This window comes from Sciurus vulgaris (assembly GCF_902686455.1).
Source record: "Sciurus vulgaris genome assembly, chromosome: X".
Classification (NCBI taxonomy): domain Eukaryota; kingdom Metazoa; phylum Chordata; class Mammalia; order Rodentia; family Sciuridae; genus Sciurus; species Sciurus vulgaris.
Genome location: NC_136471.1, coordinates 104,302,850 through 104,325,680, shown reverse-complemented (window position 1 = coordinate 104,325,680; position 22,831 = coordinate 104,302,850). Strand labels below are relative to the sequence as shown.

At 38.7% G+C, this 22,831-nt stretch overlaps 1 protein-coding gene across 1 annotated transcript in view; it reads left to right on the top strand.

Moving 5' to 3' along the window:
- Positions 1 to 13,853, top strand: part of TSPAN7 (tetraspanin 7) — a 123,897-nt gene extending 110,044 nt beyond the window's left edge. Inside the window, exons 6-8 of the mRNA XM_079122969.1 lie at positions 6,214 to 6,297; positions 12,493 to 12,565; positions 12,832 to 13,853. Of these exons, the coding sequence (XP_078979095.1) occupies positions 6,214 to 6,297; positions 12,493 to 12,561 (153 nt within the window). The 3' untranslated portion in view covers positions 12,562 to 12,565; positions 12,832 to 13,853. The remainder of the gene's footprint in view (positions 1 to 6,213; positions 6,298 to 12,492; positions 12,566 to 12,831) is intronic.
- Positions 13,854 to 22,831: the final 8,978 nt, after the last annotated feature.

Below are 22,831 nucleotides of genomic sequence, written 5' to 3'. Positions count from 1 at the left end.
GGAAAAGAAATCAGCAACTCCAGTTCAGTTCACTGTCAACATCCTGATTCCCAATGAAATCAGAGTGATAAAAATATGGCTAAAAGAAATTTGAAAGTTAGTACATAGTGCAAATGATGGAGATGAAGTTTCTGTAGTTAGGGAAAAGGGAAATCAATTCTGTATTCTACTTTACAGAGAATACGATGAAGATATGACAACTATGTGTGAAAGCTGTCTATACTCTTAAACATTTAGAGAAATGCCATGTGCAAAATATGATTTAATGAAACAAAGGGGAGAAAATAAACCTACTATTGAGTTTTCCCGTGATTATTCAGCCATGGGGCAAATTATCCTACTAAGATAAAATCATATTATTATTTTTTTTGGGAGGTATGGGTACTGGGAATTGAACCCAGGAGTGCTACATACTGAGTGCTACACTGAGCTAGATACCCGGTCCTTTCTTTCATTTGAGCATTATAATTATACATAGTATCTAGGTTCATTTTGACAAAATTATATATAAGTAATTTGATTTCAATCCCCATTTCCCCCCTTTTTTCCTACCCCTCCCTCCCCCCTTTCTCCCTCCTCTAACTGATCTTGCTCTCACTTCTTTATATATTTATTTTTGATTGGTACTTGATATATACACTTAAAGGTGAAATCCCTTTGGTATATATATATATATATATAATTTAACACAATTCTGTTAAATACCACAACAGTGATTCAGCTGAGAGAAAGAAATGAAGAAAACCATCCCAGCCTTTTTCATATTTTATTTGGTCTTGTTCAGTTGCCGATGCTGGCCTCAAACTTATTATCCTCCTGCATCAGCCTCCTGAGTGGCTGGGATTATAGGCTATTCTGATATTTTCATAATCCTGTATGTTCTGGGCCAACTACTGAGATTATAGCCATTCTCTCCACATTAGAATGTTAAGAGGTGGTTACTGTATTTCACCGATTTAATGTTGGTATTTGTAACATGGACACTGTTGCCCTTCTGGAAGCTTGTTGTGTCATTCTGGGCTTATTTGCTCTTGGTGTGATTCAGTAAGCTGCAGTACTGAAAGCTTCCTGTCTTGGCTAACAGAACATCTGTTCCCAAACTTTGTGACTTCCTTCACCTCTCATTAGTTAATAAGATCACTTTTGGCTTTTTTCATGGATATCCTCACTGAGCACCATATGTGTCACTAGGCTGCCAGTTTATGACCTGCCAAGGAGACTTGGCACATGATAGACACTCCAATTTATGGAAGTCAAGAAGTGATCTATGACACATAATGGGGGGTGGGAGGAGGGCAAGAATGGAGGAAGGAGGGACTGTATAGAGGGAAAAGAGGGGTGGGAGGGGTGGGGGGAAGGGAAAAATAACAATGAATCAAACATCATTACCCTAGGTAAATGTATGATTACACAAATGGTATGCCTCTACTTCATGTGCAAACAGAGAAACAACATGTATCCCATTTGTTGACAATAAAAATAAATTAAAAAAAAGAAGTGATCTATGGCAATGAGCTATTTAGCTCATGAGGCTGGTTTGTAAAAGCAGCACCCATCAACTTTAGGTAAAATTCTTTTTTTTTACTCATCTTCCTCTTCTTTTTTGAAAGTAAAGGATCCAGAAATCAAGAGCACAAGGTCTGGAGTCATACTCCAGTTTAAATTCTGGCTCAACCACTTATAGGTTATGTGCTCTTGATCAAGTTACTTGACCTTTCTCAATCTTGTTTTTCCCATCTGTAAAATGGGGATAATAATACTTCCCATCCCCTAGAGTTGATGTGAAATATCTAGAGATCTGGTTTAAAATTCATTAAGAATGAAGGAGATAAATTATCTAAAGCACAGTGCCTGACACACATAAAGGGTACTGAAATCATTAACTGCAGTGATAAATGTTAAATGTAATGTAAATATGACCTTAATGATGATGATGAAGTTTGTCTTCCTCTGTATCACACCCTCTTTTGTTAGAAATGGTGCATCAGTTCCTTAAAGGGTGCATCTATTGTTAATATCTAAGAGAAAATTTGGGGACATATCATATAGTGCATCTATAATCTTTACAATAATCTTTAGAAAGAAAGACCTTGGCTAGCATTTTTTCATTTCATTGACAACCTATATATAGAACTCATTCCCCATCTTCCCACTACAGTCCTATTTTGTACTTCCCTGGGCACCTTAAATACTTGGAAGAGGTGCTTAACTTTTCTCTCATTGCCTTTGTGTTCTCTAGCCTGGTTCCTCCCAAGGAGAAAAAGTGGATGAACTCTGAAATTTGTCTACTGGGTTTCATTAGACATTCTCGTTTAATGCCCACATGAATCTCTGAGACAAATTACTTCTGAGTTTTATATACATCTTTAAAAGGGAAATGGGGATGGGGTGGAGAAAGTAACAGTAGGTGCTCATGTAGGCCAGCCCCCGCCACATTGACTTCTTTTCCTTTAAGCACTTAACTACTGCCACATCCTAGTTGTATGGAATCCTGTGGTTTAGAATAAACAGATCACCCCTATAGATCTTTGGGGGTTTTGAACCCCACACTCTGATAGCACAGAAAGATGATTCTTGGCTTTTATTGGCAACCCAAGGAAACCTGTTATCCAGATTACTTAGAGCAGGAGGGAGGAGATATGCACAGTTACACAGTATATTTATCATTTATTTTGGGGGACAGGTTTTGTTTTGGTTTTGCTACCAGGATGATGAAATGTCTGTAGTTTCAGTTGGCTAATAGCATTGACTGAGCCCTACACCATAGGAGTTCTAGCAATTTTGGAAGAGGAGGAAGAAGAAAGAGTTATTCTGTTTGGCAGCTACAGAGATACATCTTTCTGAAACCTGTCTGAAACTAGCCTTCTCTTCGTAGTTCAAGTCTGCCACTTGCAGATGTTTTCCATTGGTGACTGTGTTGATTTAGACATGCTGAGAGGGTAAGCAAATTAACTGTTCTGTTTCTGGGTGTTTCCTAGGAGACTTAGTAACTCTTGGTAGATTTATCTCATGCCTGACAACCAGGCTTTCATATTAAGAAATTGAGAGAGATTATTGTGGGTAGATAAGATCACACTTTAGTGCAGAACTTAAGGTTGAATGCAAACATGGCCTGTGGTTGTAATATCAAAGCAGGTCTTGCAGTCTGCAGAGGTATACTGGGACTTGCAAAATGGGCCCTGGGTCCATGTGGTGAATAACAGAAGTAAAAAAAAAAAAAAAAAAAAACCCAGAGATGGAAAAACATCTATTTTGACATCACTTTCATCTTCTCATTTTGATTAATCCTATTACTGATATGATGCATTAGTTTGCTTTCTTACTTGGCATACAAAATAGGAAACTTTTCTCACAGAGGAGTGCTTCTCAGACTTCAATGGGTATGTATGCGAAGCATCTGGAAATCTGGTTAGAAGCCATTAAAAATTAGTTTAAAATAACCTGGAATGTGGTCAGTGCAGATTCAGCAGTTCTGGGGGTAGGGTCTCCAATCGGGTAGTTCTTCCAAGCTCCCAGGTAATGTGATGCTGTTCATTTAAAAACCACATTTTTGGGGCTGGGGTTGTAACTCAGTGGTAGAGAGCTCACCTAGCTCATGTGGGGCACTGGGTTTGATCCTCAGCACCACATAAAAATAAATAGATAAAATAAGGGCATTATGTCCATCTACAACTAAAAAATATTTCTTTTTAAAAAAAGAACCACACTTTTGAGGGGCAGAGTTTAGAGAGAACTATTTTGCCACAGTTGTACCAGTACTAGGTAGTTATTTCATTTTTCTGAATCTTTTCACCAAAGTGACCTTATCAAAATAAATTAGGGCCGGGTGCCATGGTATACACCTGTAATCCCAGCAGCTCAGGAGGCTAAGACAGGAGGATTGCAAGTTCAAAGCCAACCTCAGCAATAGTGAGGTGCTAAGCAACTCAGCGAGACCTTGTCTCAAAACAAAATAGGACTGGGGATGTGATCCAGTGGTCAAGTGTCCCTGAGTTCAATCCCTAGTACCAAAAAAGAAAAAAACCAAACATGTAAAATAGGTTTAGGGATATAGCTCAGCAGTAGAGTGCTTGCCTAGCATATACAAAGCCATGGGTTCAATGCCCAACACCACAAAAAGAAGAAATGGAGTGGAAATCATAATTTTAAAATAACATATTCAGCTTAAGTGTAGACTTGAGACCAGTTGTGTGGGTGGAATCTGTGCTAAACCATTTTATAGAGTAAGAAAACAACCCACATTGCTTCCCTCTGAATGGTATTATCAGCATGTGTTTCCATATTTTGAGCTGACCTAATACTGGTGCTGGTCTGGAGTTCATTCCTTCACTGTGGCGAGAAGATGTGGTAATGATGGCCAGCTCTGCAAAATGCTATCTTAGCTGCTACCATTTGGGACAGTTAGAATATCCACTTCTCTTCCTGCTTTGATTCTTTCCTAACTCAAACTCCTCTCCCTTCTACTACCTTTTAAATAGTAGCGTATTATTTCACTAGTAAAAGTAAAAGCAGCAAGCTTCTGCTAGGGAGAATCGAATTTCACAACTCCTCATGAGCAATAATGTGCTCCCCACCCCTCATATTTGTGTCAGATAACTAAGGAATGCAGTTTGTGATTTGCATGGAAGCCATGTATCTATAACCATGGCTAAGTTAATGCACTTTTTGTCTGCAAACAGATTATGAATATAAAACATCATTTCAAAGACAGGACATTGGCAGAGTTTTCACAAGCTATGGCAAATGTTATATTAAGATTTGTATTTTAAAATGGGAGATGAAGGGCTGGGGATATAGCTCAGTTGGTAGAGTGCTTGCCTCGCAAGCACAAGGCCCTGGGTTCAATCCCCAGCACTGCCAAAAAAAAAAAAAAAATATATATATATATATATATATATATGTATATATATATATATATGACCCTTAAAATGGGAGATGAAGTGGGGTGTTTGTTGTTCTTCAGATGTTCATTACAACTTAGTATGACTTTCTTGATAAACAAGACCCACCTTTATCCTATTTATTAAATTAAATATTAAATTAAATGTCTTCATTTTTCACACACTGATACATTGAAGTTGAAGCCATTTATCAGAAAACTAGAAAAAGACCATATCTTCCCAGCTAAATAAATCAATTCAGGGCTCTAGGTTTATTTGGCTAGTTCCTATTAAATACATGTATAAACACATGCATACACACACATATATTCACATTCACATTCACACACTCCTACTCCTACTCCTGCCAGTTGACTTTAAAGTTGAAGATTTTGACTTTACATTTTGGGTGATACACAAAATTTGGTGTTTCCTGCCAGGTCTAGGTTGGTAAATGTAACCCAGAATAACAACAACAAATTTGTTTAGCACCATTGTTGAACCCAGCTAGTTCATTCATCTTAAATAAAAGTAATTCACTTTCTTAGTGTTAAATTTACATTGGAATTGGTAAAAATTGTTGAATTTAAGCATGCCATGTAAAAATGTTATAATGAATTAAAGGGAAATTTTACTTAGTTCTATGGAAAAAGTTATTGACATCCAGGAAGGGGATGTGACTTGTTCAAAGTTACATACTAAATTTTGGAAAGGATGACTCTAGAACATAGATATTTCTCTACAAAAACCAAAATCTTAATACTTCCCTTAGGCAGAACCCTAACACTCCAGAATGTTGGCAGGTATTTACACACTTTCTTCTAACCAGATGATTTGTCTTTGTTTATCCAAGATTTTCTCATTCGTTGTCAAAGTGCTTGTAACTATATTTATGATCCTTGGGTTTTCTGTTCAAGGTTATAGAATGCCTTTTTATCTGTTTCCATCTACTTCTCTGTCTGTACAGTGTTTGCTTCATAGATCTTACAGATTTCATGCTAAATTTAATCCTACTGAGACATTTTGTAGATGAAATTATGTCTGGGATTTACTTGAAAGTAACTCATCCTGGGAATGGAAGTCAGGGAAGTTCAGATGAAATAGGATTGACCATATATTAATTGTGATGTTAGGGGCAATGTCAGGGTTTGGGTTCATTGTACTATTCTCTATACCCTTTTGTACATTTAAATTTGTTTGTTTGAATGGAATTCTAGTGATTCCTAGGGTGAGTTACAATTCAGGTTGAAGCATGTAAGAGAATTGCAAGTGCATATAATCCAGCCTAGACTGGCCAGTACCCATCTCTGAGACCCCTTCTCTCTGTTTTCAGGGTTGTTATGATCTGGTGACCAGTTTCATGGAGACGAACATGGGGATCATCGCTGGAGTGGCGTTTGGAATTGCATTCTCCCAGGTAGCCTACATCATCGTGTAGGGCTTGGTCTAGCCTTGCCCCTGCCTCTAGCTCTGGTTTCCCTCCCTAGCCTCCACCTTCTCAGCCTGCCTTCCTGTGCCTTGGGAAAAGCTGATAGATGGGGTCAGAGCTCCTTGCTCGTTAGTCCTCAGGTCATCTGTTTATTGATTTTCCTTTTTCAACTTAAATGAAGTTTTGCCATCAAGGGAATATCGGTTACAGTTCAACTAATGACTAGCTCCAGAAAAACAACTTGCTTCTTCTGTAGGTCAAATGGAGGTTAACTGAACAAGGTGCTGGCTTAATTGGAGCATAAACAACTCAAAACATCAAATGGCTGATCCGGATTTGGGGGAGGTTTTTTGTGGGCTGACCTGTCCTTTTTTGTTCTTTTTTAGTTTCTGTGGATTATGCATGGCATTTTTCCCTTTAAAGAAAGCTCACATTTATCAAACTTCATCTTGTGATCATTACTTTAATCTCTAGCTTTGACTATTCTATTTCTTAAGAGAAAACCCACCTTTTGGGTATTCAATTTTATATCCCTTCATCTCTACCCTCCCCCTAAGAAACAATGGGAGAAATAATTATTCAGATTAAGTAAGCCTCACATACTCAAGGATGGAACAAGATTAAACTAAATCTAAAATGTAGTGTGTTGCCACCAGGCAGGGTACTATTCCACATGCTTCTGATCTCCCAGCAAAATGATACATCTTCACTATAATATTGCTGTGGGCAAAAGGATCAACATGTATACCTAGCAAGCAAATAAAACCTTTGTTTAACTCAGACCTTTTTCAGAACCATAGATCATTTGTGAGCAAAGTCATTTAATATTGTCTGAATCATGTTTCCAGAACTCTACTTTCTATGTAGGCCATCTCAGACTCCAATTTTTACCCTGCCCATCTGTAACCCTGTCCCTCCTGCTTAGCAATGCAGATGCACTTTAAATTTATTCAAGTTTGTTTCTAAAACTTTTTCCCCTTGCTTGTAGTTTTAAAATGTTTTTATTAGTGTATGATTGCTATACATAATAGTGGGGTTCATTTTGATATAAGCAGTCCCTAGTACTTTCCCTGTCCATCTCCTCCTCCCTCTCACTGTTCCCTTCCTCTTCTCTACTTGTCTTCCTTCTACTTATTTATTTTAATTGGTTTTTATAGATATACATAAAGGTGAAATTCAATGTGGTATATTTGCATATGGAGAAAATTGTTGCCAGCTACTCCTCCAACAGGGGATTATTATCCAGACTATATAAAGAACTAAAAAAAAAAAAAAGAACCTTAACACCAAAAACCAAATAACCCCAATCAATAAATGGGCAAAAGACCTGAAGAGATGTTTCTGAAAAGAAATAGAAATGGCTAATAAATATATGAGAAAATGTTCAACATCCGTAGCAATCAGGGAAATACACATCAAAACTACACTGAGGCTGGGTATAGTGGCACACACCTGTAATCCCAGCATCTCAGAGCCTGAAGCAGGAGGACTCCAAGTTCAAAACCAGCCTCAGCAACTTAGCAAGGTGCCAAGCAACTTAGTAAAACCCTGTCTCAAAATAAAACTTAAAAAAAGGGTTAGGAATGTGGCTCAGTGGTAAGTACCTCTGGGTTTAATCCCTGGTACCAAAACAAACAACAACAACAACAAACAAAACTACATTGAGATTTCATCCCACTCCTAAAACTTTATTGAAATATAGAATGTACATAAACACATGTGAATTATAAATTTACAGCTTAATAAACGATCACAAAATGAACAAACCTGTATAGCCCTTCCATAGATCAAGCCTGGCAGTTTGTTCTTGTGAATTAGAGAGCTTAGCTTCAGAAAGTAGAAATGTGTTTCTTCCTAAGCAGTTACAAAAACCTGCATAACATTTCATCTCACAAGAGCATGGAGACTTAGTCAATACAAGTACAGTTCTTGCTGCAGTTTCAAAATTTTCTTTTACCACACTGCATTGTTTTTGTAGCTCATGAAGTGAATTAAACCCTTAACATGCCAACACACAGACAAACCAAAGTGGTTCACAAACACTGCAATGAACACAGTCTCCAGAGACATTTCAAAGGAATGAGCACCCTGAACTTTCCTCTAGTTTGCTATAATATTTCAACAATAACATTCAGTAGCATCTCTATAATGACTGCAGGGGACATTTTAGAGTATCCCAAACTTTGCAAATGGGCAGGATGCACTTGAAAGCCTTGAACATACTGGTTCTTTAACACATTTATATGTAGCATCAGGTTGTTAATATCAGAAGGACAGACCTATGTTTAGTGTTGGAGAAGGACTGTCCCCTTGGAGGAAAAAAAAATATCACTGAAATCTCTTCTCATGGCTTCCCTAGAAAAATAAAGGAACATAATGCAATTACCACACGAGGAGAAAAGCACCTCAGCAAATCTGGGATCTCATGAATGAAGCGTCTTATTATGCAAGAATATTCCCGTGTGGCCTTGAGTGTATAAATGGTGGGGAGGAGGATCCAGTTTTCATTAGTGAGATGAAATCAAGTCAAATGGGTCCTTCTCTAAGGCATGAAGAATCTGATTAACACCTCTTCTCCACTCTTCTTTCACACATCCCTGTGAAGGAATTTATGCATAGACAGATGGTTAGCTGGCCTGTTGAGCATTGATCTCTCTGTGCTGCCTTAAAGAAATCCCTGACGTGGAGATTGTAGAATATAAGTGTGGCATACTGGGAGGAGAGAAGCTTTGGACCTAAGGAACCCCAATCAGAAACACTCTGCAACAAGTTTTGGTCTCATCAAGGTACCACATAGTTATGGGAATGAGAAAAGAAAATACAAAGCCCAGTAACATCACTCAGCCAGTACCATTTACCCCCAAAGCCAGGCAGGTCCAGCAGAATGGAGACTTCAGACCTCCTGTGCTCAACTTAGGACTTTTCCAGCCAGATGCACTACCAACTGTAGCTCTTTATGGTACCAGCAGCTTCAGGGTTTCTAAAAGCTGAGATTGGCTTCCAGATGCCAGTAGATCCGAGGCATCCCTGGGATGATGGTAGCCACCTACCACTTGCCTGTTTGGGAAGAACCAGCCGTATTGATCAGTGACCTAGAAGCAAAGCTTTAGCTACGTTTGTTCAGGAATTTTAGAGCCAGAGTTATAGTAAACCTCACAAATATTGACTGAGTTGATGAAACTATTGTGCCTTGACCTTCCTGTAAGTAAGTTCTACTGTGTAAAGGCCCAAGTGGGTAAGAAAGAACAGAGCTCTCTCCCTTTCTCTTTCCATCACCTCCCCACCTTAACCTTCTTCTTTTCTTTGCCCTCTCTTATGGTCTCAGTGCTATCACCTGTTTGAAGAAACTGGCCTTGCACATCTGTTGTCTCAGAGGTTAAAGATGGTATCAAGTACAAGGGAAACTAGTCTAGTCTTTTACACTTTGCCAGAACTTTGTCCCCTGTTAGCTATTTTGGTCAACTTAAAACTCTTGTTAGGACAGCAGGGTTCAGTCAATCATTTAATGCTTCTTTCCCCAAGCTCCCATGGCCTTTGACCTCTCCAGGAAAAGCCCATCTGTCAGGATTTGATGGGCAGGTCCTGTTGCCCTATACATTTATAGCAGGAGGTTGTGCATCTTTGAGTATGATGCTTCTTCCCTGCATCGCTGGCAGCTACTCTTTCAAGAGGGCTTGGGGGGAAGAGATCATGCATGTTCACACCTTCCTCCAAGTCCCTTAAATGGTCTAGAAGTCAAGGGGTATTGGGCCTGGACACTGGTATTATTCACTTTGTGACCTGCTTCCCACCTTGGTTTAATCATGTGGGGGCAGGGGATGGCCTCTGTACTTAACACTTCTGTATCCAAGGTAAGTAGACTGAGGGCTTTGCTAGACTTGAAACCTATTAGGCTGGATTAATCCCTTGCATTATGGAATGTGATAGTCCTGGATGGAGACCGTATAGCTGTTTTCCAGAGGAGAGGAAGGTTGAGCAGTTTGCTTGATGTTGGGCAGTTACTGCAGACCCAGAATTACAATACTGACCTCCTCACCTGGTTTACTATTTTAAATGTGAAGGCTGAAGATCATCCTTGCTCCACCTCAGGTAGTAGCTGAGGGGAATTCACCTTGTGCTTTTATAAAAACAGGGTTTAAGTCTGTTGATTAGAAAGAAGAAGATATTTATTAAAAAATACAGGTCCTGCTCATTGAAACCCATGCTTTGGTCCTTGCACCTCCTTACAGGGCCTTCCCCGGGGCCTACAGGCTGCTAGGATGATTTATTATGTGTCAGTCATTCTTTTTTGGACCATTGAGGAAACTGTTTACCTTTTCTATGTAGAGGACAGGATAAAGCTGGGGCTATTCTCAGATGATCAATATTCAAATTTAAGTTATGCATGGATTACCTCTGTAGTTAGGGGAAGATTCTTCAACTTCCCCTAAATCCATTTTCTTATCTGAAAAGTTAGGATTATAATATTGCACAGGGTTGTAGTAAGGAGTCAGTAATATGCCTGGACATGAGGAATGTACCTCTAATACTTATTTGGTTTTTAGGTGGAATCTAATTTTTTAACACCATCAAGTATTTTCTGGTGTATGGTGGTCCTGGAAAATGGCAGTTCTGATAAAAAGTGACAAGTTCTAAAGTTCAGAGTCTTTGCTCTCATGGGGTATATTTTAATTTCTCATTTGGCAGAATATTCTGAAGGATATAGCCATGATACCTTTGACCACTTGGCAGTCCATGATGTATATATTTTGTGCCATGAAATGTTGTTAGCCAGGGCCTTGGTGGGAGATTGTGTGAGTCCAATAAGTTGATGGGTTTTTTTAACCTGGCAGAAGTTATAGTTTGTACATTTCTTAGCTACCATTTTGAAAGGTAAGGTAGAAATTGGAGACTGGCACCTACACTGGTGAGCTAAAAGCCAGGAAAATAGAGTTCACTCTGGCCAACAGTGCAGACTAGAAGGGTCAGAGGAGTTTTGCCTATAAGATAAGGATGACTAGGTAGAATGAATGAGTGGTTCCTTCCTGTGGAGGGCTTATTAAAACACCAGTTTCAGGGCCCCACCCCAGAATTTCCAATGCAGCATGTCTGTGAATGTGTATTTCCAGTAGGGTCCAGGTGAAACTGATGCTGTTGGTCCTGGGGGCACATGTGGACTAACACTGTAACACAATATCTCTAAAGGTCATTCCCACCTGATCCAGTAAAATGTGCCCAGTTGCTTAAAAAGAAGAGACTACACTGGCCAAGGCAAAGCCGTCTCTATGCTCTCAAGTATACTGTTGGGCTCCTATCCAAAAAATGCTGATCCTCCAGATTCATGAAGGAGAACTTTGGTTTCTAATAAGCAGAGAGCCTTGACAGTGTCACAGTCATTTTTATCACATGCACCTATGCCACCGCATAGGTCAAGACACAAAAACAGGTGGAATACTGGGGTTTTCTGAGGAGGTGGAAGTACTCTGTGACAGATTGTTTTGGGGTTCCGGAAAAACTAGGAAGTGGGCCCTGTGTGTAGATGGTTCCATTTAGGCCTAAGATAGCCACGTGGTTGAGAGACAAAGAGAATATAAACCCCCCATTTCCTCTTTGCCCTCCTACCTCTTCAAAGCCATGACTTTCTTACCTCACAGGACCCAGTCAAGAATAGTGTCTGTTGCTGTCTCAAGGAAAAAACAGTCAGCTAAGTTTGACTAGAATATCGTATTGGGAAATCTTCCAAGTGCATGTGTTAATGACTTTGAATTCAGTTTTGGCCTTTTAGTTGATATCTTACTAATTCCATGTCACTTAATTTTTTTTTCATTACTTTCATAACATGAACACATTTTAATACTACTTAGTATCAAAAGTTGTTCTTAACTGACCAGAGTGAGCTTCTGCTGGAAACCTATGGCCAGTTCCAGAACTTCAGTTGGCTCTGTACCAACCATTAGACTTCCTCCAGCTCAGATCCCACAATTGAAATCTGGTTTCTTTTTTCTCTAGCACCCTTTCCCTGTTTACACTGCTAAAAATTACATCTAGGTATATCCATATTTCAGAATATATCACAGCCCATAAATATAGTTAATTATTATGTATCAATTTAAACATTTTAAATTAAAAATTACATCTGATGTGGAAGAAGGGTATAGTTCAGTAACTTGAATGTGTCCTTTTTGTTTGTCTCCCTGGCAACAGTTGATTGGCATGCTGCTGGCCTGCTGTCTGTCCCGATTCATCACGGCCAATCAGTATGAGATGGTGTAAGAAGGTGAGTGGCAATGGGGAGTATTGGACTTTGTGGGTTTCCCTGTAGTACCCATACTACCCTTCAGCCCTGCAGGAGGACTACCTGGCCACTTAAATACCTGGTCTTGGTGGCACTGGCCCATATGCAGAAATCTCATTTCCCTGGTGCTGGGAGGAGGTGCATTGGGTGCTATTGCATAAAATGTGGACATGTTCTTTTCAGCATGTTAGCTTTTCTTTCAAGTCCTTATTAATGGTGAATCACTTGTGTTTTAATTTCTCTCCCAGTCTTTCAAGAGCGATGGAATAAGAGACCTGTTTTAAAAAGAAACTGCAGCAATCTCTGAAAGACTTCCAAAGAATGTTAGAGCACAGTACATAATACACCTGCCCTGCTCCTGCTCCCCTCTTCCCCCAACCGTGCCCACCCTCCCCCTGCGTGCAACTGACACTCCTACCCAGTCTCTCTCCACCTTTAACCAGCATCATGTGTAGTGTCCATCTTGTGATGCCCTGTTGTGCCACAGAGTGTAGCCAGGCCCCCTGCAGCCAGTCCTAGTGATCCCTGCCCTGAGGCCCCATGCGTGCTAGCTCCTCTACGTGTACTTGGTCCAACTGCAGCTCATCATAGGTCACTGGTTATTACACCATCACTGGCCCCTTGGAGTCCTGCATGTAGTATGGGAAATTCCTGTTAGCCCTTCACCGTGGTGGATAAGTGCCACACACCTTTACGTAGATAAGCAGATGCTAGTTATCTGTTCTTTTGGCTTAATCTCATTTGGTTTGGTTTTCCCTTTACTAAAATACTTTCCTACCTTCTTTAAGCTGCCTAGGACAGGTAAAGGGACACAGCAGTAATTGTTCATACGGAGATGAAAGCATGTGTCACACATGATGGAAATGGTTTGGGAGTGTTAGGTAGCCTCCTTGCTCGTTATTGTTCTGTACCTGGGTGTGTAGAGACAGTTTAGTGAGCCTATGCCTCTCAGTTGAAACCTGTATAATCCTGTTACGAAGCTGTTCTTGCTTCCTGTGAAGGCAATGATATTACTTTTGTTTTTCCCCAATTAATTGCTGTTGTGTTATTTTACTTCTTCTTCCTGTATTTTTTTTTCTTGTGTTGACATTATAGATTTCAAGGACCTCATCAGATCAATTGATAAATGAGTGTGAAGGGGGAACAAAAGTCAAAATATTTTTAAAAGATCTTTAAAAATAATGCCTCTGTCTAGCATGCCAACAAGAATGCATTGATATTGTGAACATTTGTGATATATGTATTAATAAATAGAGCAATTACAAATGGTTGTATTGTGGTTCTGTTCTTTAATTGTTATGATTTTGGGGGGGGGGGTTGGTACCAGGGATTGAACCCAAGGGCACTTAACCACTGAGCCACATCCCTAGCCCTTTTTTATATTTCATTTGGATACAGGGTCTCACTAAGTTGCTGAGGGCCTTGCTAAGTTGCTGAAGCTGGCTTTGAACTTGTAATCCTCCTGCATCAGCCCCCCTCCCCCCGCCACTGAGATGATAGGCTTGAGCCACCATGCCTGGCTGTTATGACAGTTTTTGAAAATGCATTTCCATTCCATCTTGTTCCTTAAGACATTACATGTTGACCCAACTCCACACACATGCTATAACCCCACCCAAATAGCGTGGAGCTGTCAAAGAACTGATGGGTTAGTTTTTATTATTATTATTATTATTATTATTATTGTTATTATGGACATTTCAGAAACTTGAATCATTCATCATGGACAGGATAGGTTGTTGGCTGCAAAAATACAGCCTTTGTATTATTTCAGGCCTCTGCCATCCATGAAATAAATAAAAAGATTTTAGCAGAGTTCTTTAAAGTCTGAATTTCATTTAAAAAGCAAATAAGCATCTATTCTTTCCTTCATCATTTCTAATGAGCATATATTCTTCCCTTCCTTCCTCCTTCGCTGGGTTGGATTGAATAAATGCAATCTAAACAATTCATTTGTCCCAATGCCCTAATTTGTACTCAAGTATAAAATGCTTACACTTGATTTAAAGAGTATTTTAACAATAGGTGCAGTATAATATGTTATCTGCAATCAATTTTTTTCTTCTTGATGATTCATGAAGAAAAAAAAACTAGTAAAAGCATAAAGTGATCTGCTCCCAAATGAGCAGGTCTAAAAAGCTCCCTCTTGAGGAGGGACAGGAAAGGGGAGGAAATGTAGAATGAATTTGACAAAATTATGCTATGTGCACATATAAACATGCCACAGTGAATTTCACCTTTATATACATCTATCAAGCACCAATTAAAATAAATATGAGTGGGGAACAAACCTCCATCTTCTCTGTGCAATGAGCTTTATTTAAGGTGGAGATGGTTTTCTAACTATATGCATTTATTCACCTGAATTCTATATGGGCTAAACCGTACAAGGCTTATAGAGGGCACTGTCCAAACCTTCAGATGTTCCTTCTTCAATAGGCCAGCATTTTTAGAGAATCAAGGAGAGCTCTTATGTGCAAACTTTCATAGCTCAAAGCTTTTTGACTGAATTTTTAAATTTCCATTCTATATCAAAATGAGGCTTTTCTGTAAAATCCTAAATTGAGCCCAACCCGTGGCTCCTCTTTTTGCAAACCATGCATTGATTGGTATACTTTGGTAAGACAACTGTATACTTTCTAAATTAAATTTAGATCTCTACATTACATACTTTGTTTTGTTTTTGATATTGGGGATTGAACTCAGGGGTACTCAGCCACTGAGCCACATCCCAAGACCTATTTTGTATTTTATTTAGAAACAGGGTCTCACTGAGTTGCTTAGCACCTCACTTTTGCAGAGGCTGGCTTTGAACTTGAGATCCTCCTGCCCCAACTTCCCAAGCCATGGGATTACAGGCATGTGCCACCATGCCTGTTCCATGTTACATACTTAGAATGTGAAACATTTAGACCACTGTTCATTTTACTTCAAAATTGTGAAGTAATCATGTTTCAACTCTGAGTGACTTGTATGTAATTGATATCCCTCCTTCAAATGAAACTTTAAAAATGTAAATTGAAATACCTTTTCCTCTTTTTGAAGTATATTTACATATGGTTAAGTGCACAAAAATTAAAAATGCAGCTTGGAGTTTTACATATACAGAAACCAGTATAACTAGACAAGATACAGAATATTTTTAGCACTTCTGAGGTTTCCTTGGTGCCCCTTTTTATGTCAGCAACCCGCCTCTGTCCAGAAACAGCTATTTCTCTGCATTGTAGTACCATAGATTCATTTTATCTGTTCTCAGACTTCATATAAATAGAGTCATAGGTATGGACTGGTTCTTGTGTCATCTGCTGTCTGCAAGAATGACATGGTGAACATAAACATGGTCTTATTTACATTGTCATGTGGAATTCTACTCTGAATATAGCATAGTTCACCCATTATACTACTGCTAGGCATTTACATTGTTTTCAGGTTTGTACTACTATGAACAGAACTGCAGTGAGCATTATGGAATATGCTTTCTGGTGCACATAAACACATATATTGAATTACTCAGAAATACACTATGTTTAGCTTTAGAAGTTCCAACTTAACATTTTTCCCAAGTGGTTGTACTCACTTATACTCCCACCAGCAAGGATAAAAAAAATCTGGTTGTTTCACACCCTCACCAACACTTGCTGTTCTGTTTTATTTAAGCCATTTATTTAGTGGGTGTATAGTAGTATGTTTATTTTAAAATTTCCCCTCTTCTTATGACTAATGATAATGAGCATTTTCAGCTTTTATTGGCCATTTTGATATCCTCTTGTAAGATGTTCAAGTCTCTTTTGTTTTCTAAAATTCACCTGTCTTCAATGATTTGTAGGGATTCTTTATGAATTCTGGATATAAGTCCTTTCTTGGAAGTGTGGATTCCTTCCCATCTCTGACTTGCCTTCCTGAGTACAGTCAGTTCTTGAGTAATACTACTATCATTATATCTGAATTTTCACCTGAACTTATAACTAGAATCCCTAGATTTTTGTTTCTTGAAGGAGGAAAAGAGGAGGCTTTTGTTTCCTAATATAACATAAAACATGTAAAAATAAGCTAATGAACACAAAATTGATCCAAGAACAGATAAATGAACTCAACTGTAGTGGCTCTCTGCAACAAACAATACTGAATATGTATGCATAGAAGTTTTGACCCAGGACTGGGGTTGTAGCTCAGTGGTAGAGTGCTTACTTAGCATGTATGAGGCACTGGAATCAATTCTCAGCACTGTATATGAATAAAGAAATAAAGGCCCATCAACAACAAAAAAAGGTATTTTTAAGAAAAGTTTTAACCTACCTTGTGGTGTTTCCAGGGAGTCATATGATTTAATTGAAAGCTGATTATTTGAAGACCTACTGGATTTAGACTATGGAACATGTGAAGAAGAATAAAATATTCACTTTCAAACAATGTTGATTAATTTACATATACTTAGCAAATTGTAGAAGCTGATTATTTTTCTACCAGAATAATTCAGGTTTGTATATTTGATTGTGAAAAGGCTACTATATTATCTTCCATGAATACAACTGCATTAGTTAGTTATTTATTGCTGTATAACAAAGTACTCCATCACTTAGCAGTTTAAAATAACAAACATTTATTATCACAATTTTTATAGATCAGGAATCAATGTATGGTTTAGCTGGATGCCTCTGGTTCTCAAGTTCTTTCATGAGTCAGGCCATTGTTTAGGATTATAATCTCCTGTGGAGGTTCAACTTGGGTTAGAGGAATGAGTTCCTTGTTGGGGACTGCCCTTGGTTCCTTGCCATGTGGGCCTTACCAGAGGGCTGCCCTAAGACTTATCACTGACTCACCCCAGGATGAGCAATCAAAGAGAGAGTGTTCAAGACAGAAACCACTGTTTTATATCCTAAAGTGTAAAGTGATAGGCCATCACTTTTGTAATATTGTATTTATTGGAAGTCAGTGAAGAGGTGTAGCCCATGAACAGGGGGAAAGGATTATACAAGACCATGACTATCAGGAGGCTGCTATCATTGGGCATCTCCTTGGAGGCAGCCTACCACAACTATGTTTGATTTGCTTTCCTTTGGAACTTATTCAAAGACTCACATATTTAACTCAATAGAGAATGGCAAGTTAGAAAAAGGGCTGCTTTACAAACAAGTTTACACTCCACTCTCATTGATCTTGGTGTTTTCCATTTCTTTTCATGGCTATCCAAGGCTTTTTTGGCATCACTTCAAATCTCTTTAAGAATGAAAAGTCCCGATAGCAAAATCAAATGCTGCAAGTTTTCATAAATATCAAACTATTTTTCCATTTTCTTAGAAGATTTTCTAGTTTCTAGATACCTACTTTCTTCTTTAAAAATCAAGTAATTTTCTCAATTCTGTATTACCATACATCTCATGGTAAAGGAACCCTGAAAAAAAATCATTAAAATTCTTGGAGATGTACATGGTGGTCCACTCCTGTATTCCAGCAACTCGGGAAAAGGATCAAAAGTTTGAGGCCAGCCTGGGCAACTTAGTGATATCCTGTATTAAAATAAAAACAAATAAATAAAAATATCTGGAGATGTAGCTCGGTAGTAAGCCACCCCTGGGTTTGATTACCCAGTACCACAAATAAATTAATAAATAACTTAGTATTGATTTTATTTTTCCTTCCATTATGTTGACTTCATGAGAAATAATGTTTTTAAGTGATGGTTGGTACAATTAATGATGGGATTATTTTATTTGTAATTTCTTTGGAAGCAAAAAGATTACACTTTAAAGAGGACATTGAGAAACTGACAAATGAATATGTCCAAAGTACTCTCCCAAATAGTAAGGGTCTAGAAATTATGTTACAGTTGGAGAAATTTGATAGTTGGTGCATATGGCAGTGAGATACACGGGGGAGATAGGACAAAGCAGGAAATCATTTTCTTCTTTGAGTTCACGAGGGCTCAAACCTTGTTCATCTTCTCTATGTTTTTTTCCTGGACAATTTTATCCATCTCTGCTGCTTCAGTTACCAAATATGCAGTAGTGACTTCCATCTTCAAATACCCAGCTTACACTTTTCTTTGGAGTAATAGATGTGTACAATTCATCTGCCAACAACCACAAGGCTGAAAGTAGACTGAAAACCCAGAGTGGTGGTAATGGTGAGATCAGCTGGGACTCAAATCTAGGAAAGATTCAGATCAGTATGGTTTATATTGAAAAGAATGGGAATTTGGGGACTGGGGATGCAGCTCAGTGGTGGAATACTTGTCTAGCATAGGCGAAGCTCTGGGTTTGATTCCCAGCACCAGAAACAAAAACAAAACTAACACAAAGAAAAAAAATAGGAAGTTTTTGGTGGATTTTCTGTATGAAAATTTTCTGTAATTTTTCATTAAACACCATATGCCAGTCACTGTTCTGAGTGTGGTGCTCTGGTGGTCACAACACAGAGCAGGGTTTACCTTTATGGAGCATATGTTTTTGTAGAAGTTACCAGACAATGTAAGTCTATGAGTACATAAGATTAGTGATAGACTTTAAAAAATAAAATGAGTGATGTCGGTGATGCTACTTTACTAGTTGAACTTTCATTGTGTGTTTGAATTAGTTCATGAACCTGAGTAGTCAAGTTCTAACATGATCTCATCTGTTCATTTAAAGGTGGACTGATGTCAGATTTGGGCAAGCCAAATTGGGTGGGGCAATGCGACCACAGGTGATAGAAGCCAGCCACTTATGGTTATGTAAATAAGGCTGGCAACTTTCCCAAATTAGGATCCCAAAGAAACATTCAGAAATTCAATTATTTGCTAATTACAGATATCACCTTGTAAAGACGAATTGACTTGAGACAGATAAGCATAACAATGGTTATGGTATGTACATTAACAAGGAACATACATGCCATAATCATAGTTGACTCGTATTGTGGACTAACTGGCCCTTCACCTTCGGAACCACCCCAGGGCTACCTATTGTATATATGGGATTTTGCTGTAAGATTGAATTTAAAGAACTGATTTAATAGCTTTAAAAAATACTTGAAAAATCACAGAGCTAGATTATGCTAATGAGGGATTCAGAGCTTAACAAAATATCTGAACTGCAGAATCTCAGGCCCCACCTGGAATCTGAATTAGAGTCTGTATTTTTACACAACCTTAGAGGATTCATATTCACAAAAAAATTTAAGTAGTACTGATTTAGGATTTAGGCCACGGGTTTCCAAACTTAGCTGTACTTCTCAATGACCTGAGACTTGTGGGATAGGCTATGCCTTAGGATTTTTAAAAGCTCTCAGAGGATTCTGATGTGTGACCAAGTTTAAAAATGCGGATTTAGGCCACAGACTGAGTCCTGCTATGATTGATGTCCTAAATATGTGGACTCTTTGGCCACCCAGAAAACCAAGTTCATAGTGTTAAGTCCATCAGCCAAAACCTACCACTGGGGAGAGGTGACAGCCCCTTGCCCAACCTCTTCCTTGCATATGAAAGCTAGAACATAATGGAGAGTGGCTATTCTGGTAAGTGGGTGGGACAAATGTCAAGGGCATTGAGAATTCCTTTCCAGCAGATGGTATCATTTATCAGCTGGTTTAGACAGCAGCAAGATCTCATTTATATGCAGCAATTTTCCCTCTTCACCAGGGATTAACTCAGTAGAAACACTCTGACTAGCCTGCCTGCTACTCACCTATTCAGCTTGAATTTATTTTATGTAATTGTATGCAATAATTTATCTGTGAAATTCCTCCAGGGAAAGCAGCCACATGGATAGCTCAAGCCACTGAAGATAGTAAATAGAATGGCCTTATGCATTAAGTCATAAAGCAAACAGCAGGGGATTGCTGGAGAAGGGGAGAGGGTGACTGAACATTCCAAAGAGGATGCCTTTGGGGGTGCACACCCCTTCTATCCCTCTCTGTCTCCTGGAAACATGGTTTGAAAAATTAAATCTTCGGTAGGCATTTCCAATTTCTTTAAAAATGAAAATGGAATCATGGAAATGGGAAAAAGCATAGACAGTTTAAAAATTCCACTATGTTAAATTCTCCGTGGTCCCAAAGCCACTTTATAGTTAAGGGAAGGTATGTGTGAACTTCTGTCTGCTTGTTCAAGAAGCAGGCTGCAGTGAGCTTTTGGTTACAGCTCATGCACACATGTTTATAGTAACATGTAGGAAGTCAAAGCTGATCACCTGAGAGGTAGGTTTTTTTTTTTTTTTTTTTTTGTAAGTTCATGGACGATGGTACTGAGGCTTTCAAGAGTCATGCTCTTCCAGTCCTAGCATTCATGACAGCTAACCATGCCAGATTGTGCTTACATTGTAGGACTGGAATTCCTATTCCAGATGTGAGTCCCATTTCATATAAGTTACCTAGGCAAATACTGCTTGTCTACCAGGGGCACACGTGGTCAGTGGGTAAATGTAGAGTGACTAATCCACTTGGAAGTGAGTGATTCTATGCCCTCTAGCTCCCTTTCATATAACATCATTTCATTCCCAGAGACTCTGGTCCTTCTTTGTGGAGGTTTTGGATCTTCTTATGAAGTCTAAAACCTAGCCGTTTGCCCCAGAGTAACCCTTACTCCATGAAAATGTTTTGAATTAAGATTTTAATTTTTCCAGTGACTTTTATTCTCCTTTAATTCCTTCTAAACATCTCTACACCGTAAGATCCTTGTTATAGAGGGAATGGTGGACTAGTTTGAAGATTTTCCAATATTTTTACCTTCCTGATTCTAGGGTCTTTATATCTTCACTGTGAATGAAAATCGTGGTGGGATTGGGGGAAGGAGATGGTAACAATATTGCTTTTCAGATAATTTTCTGTTCAGCAACAAAACACACCTCCCTAAATGCCTTGTAATATATTTGGATCTCATTCTGTGTTTCTGCCTTGATTTATGTAATGGAAATAAAATTAATATATCATCTAAAAAAAAACAATATTGCTTTTGTATCAATGAAAACAAAGTTTCAAATGATCAATAGTCTTCAATACCATCACTGAATAATTTTTGCTAACTATATAGATCTTTGGGAGTAAATGTTAAATACTAATCTTCCAAATATTCACTTCTTGTATGAATGTAAGAATTGGGAAGATTTGGACAGAAGGCAGGGGGAGAGGAGAGATGCTCTGGAGATAGGGGACCATAATGTAGGTACAAGGCTATGCTGGCTGTATCTTTGTTCACATTTTAACCTTAAAAATAAATTTCAGGAAATTTTTGAACAGAGGTAACTTAATATAACAATTTTCCTGATATGGGTTGTGGTAAGGGTAGAAGGAAATAGAAAGCCAAAGTATTTGGTAACACTGCCAATGGAAAATCCACCCAAATTGAAGTCATAATGTCTTTGAAATCGTAGGTTACTGAGAATTTAGGATTTTAAAGAATTCCCTTGTACATAGTGTCTTCTTAGTTCCCATGCTCCAGGCCACCAGTAGTTTTTACTCATGAGCCTTACATAAGTGAGGGTCCTATTTGCAGCTTTAAGGATGTAGTTGTGCACTTGGGCCATGTTGTGAGAAATACTCCAGAGGCCAGTGTGTTTCTCTGAACCAAAATCAGCCATAACCTGGTTTCTAGACCACACAATGTTGAAGCATGAGCTTTCCTCCCAAAGCTGGCAGTAAGCTATTTCTACTTCAACATCAACGCTACCTTATCATACTTATCTTTGTAGCCTCCTAAAATTCAATCTAGACAGGAGAAGGTGACTCAGACAATCAGTTGCATCTCTTACCTTCGGGCAAACAACTTGTGGCTTTTTCATAAAATGGTGAAAATTATTATAAGTATTATGGACTGTGGCAAGGATGCTATCCTAACTCGGTATGGTCTTCTGCCTCATGCTTGATGAATGAAGGTCGGACACACAGAGAAGTGGACCCCTGTTGTAGAAGCAGCCCTGACTCTTGCATATCTTAAAATAGGAAGCAGTGATAACCAGGAGGCCAAAGCTTCTCAGGACCTGCTACCTACCTTGGCAAGGGGCAAAGTGTTCTAAATACAGAACGCAATTGCCTTGACAGCGTCTTGTATATTGTCCAATTTTCTGTTGCTTTATAATTGGTTCAGCTGAAGATAATCAAATATTCCCTTTTTCCTTTTTTTCTCTAAAGACAACAAATATGCTTTGTCCCCTGGCATATTCTGAAGGTCTGCTGCCAACATAAATCCCATTCATAGGAAAGATAACAAGGGTTACATTCAAAACCCTACAAAGGATATTGGGGACATGTGCTAGGCCTTCTTGCTGCCAGTTATCT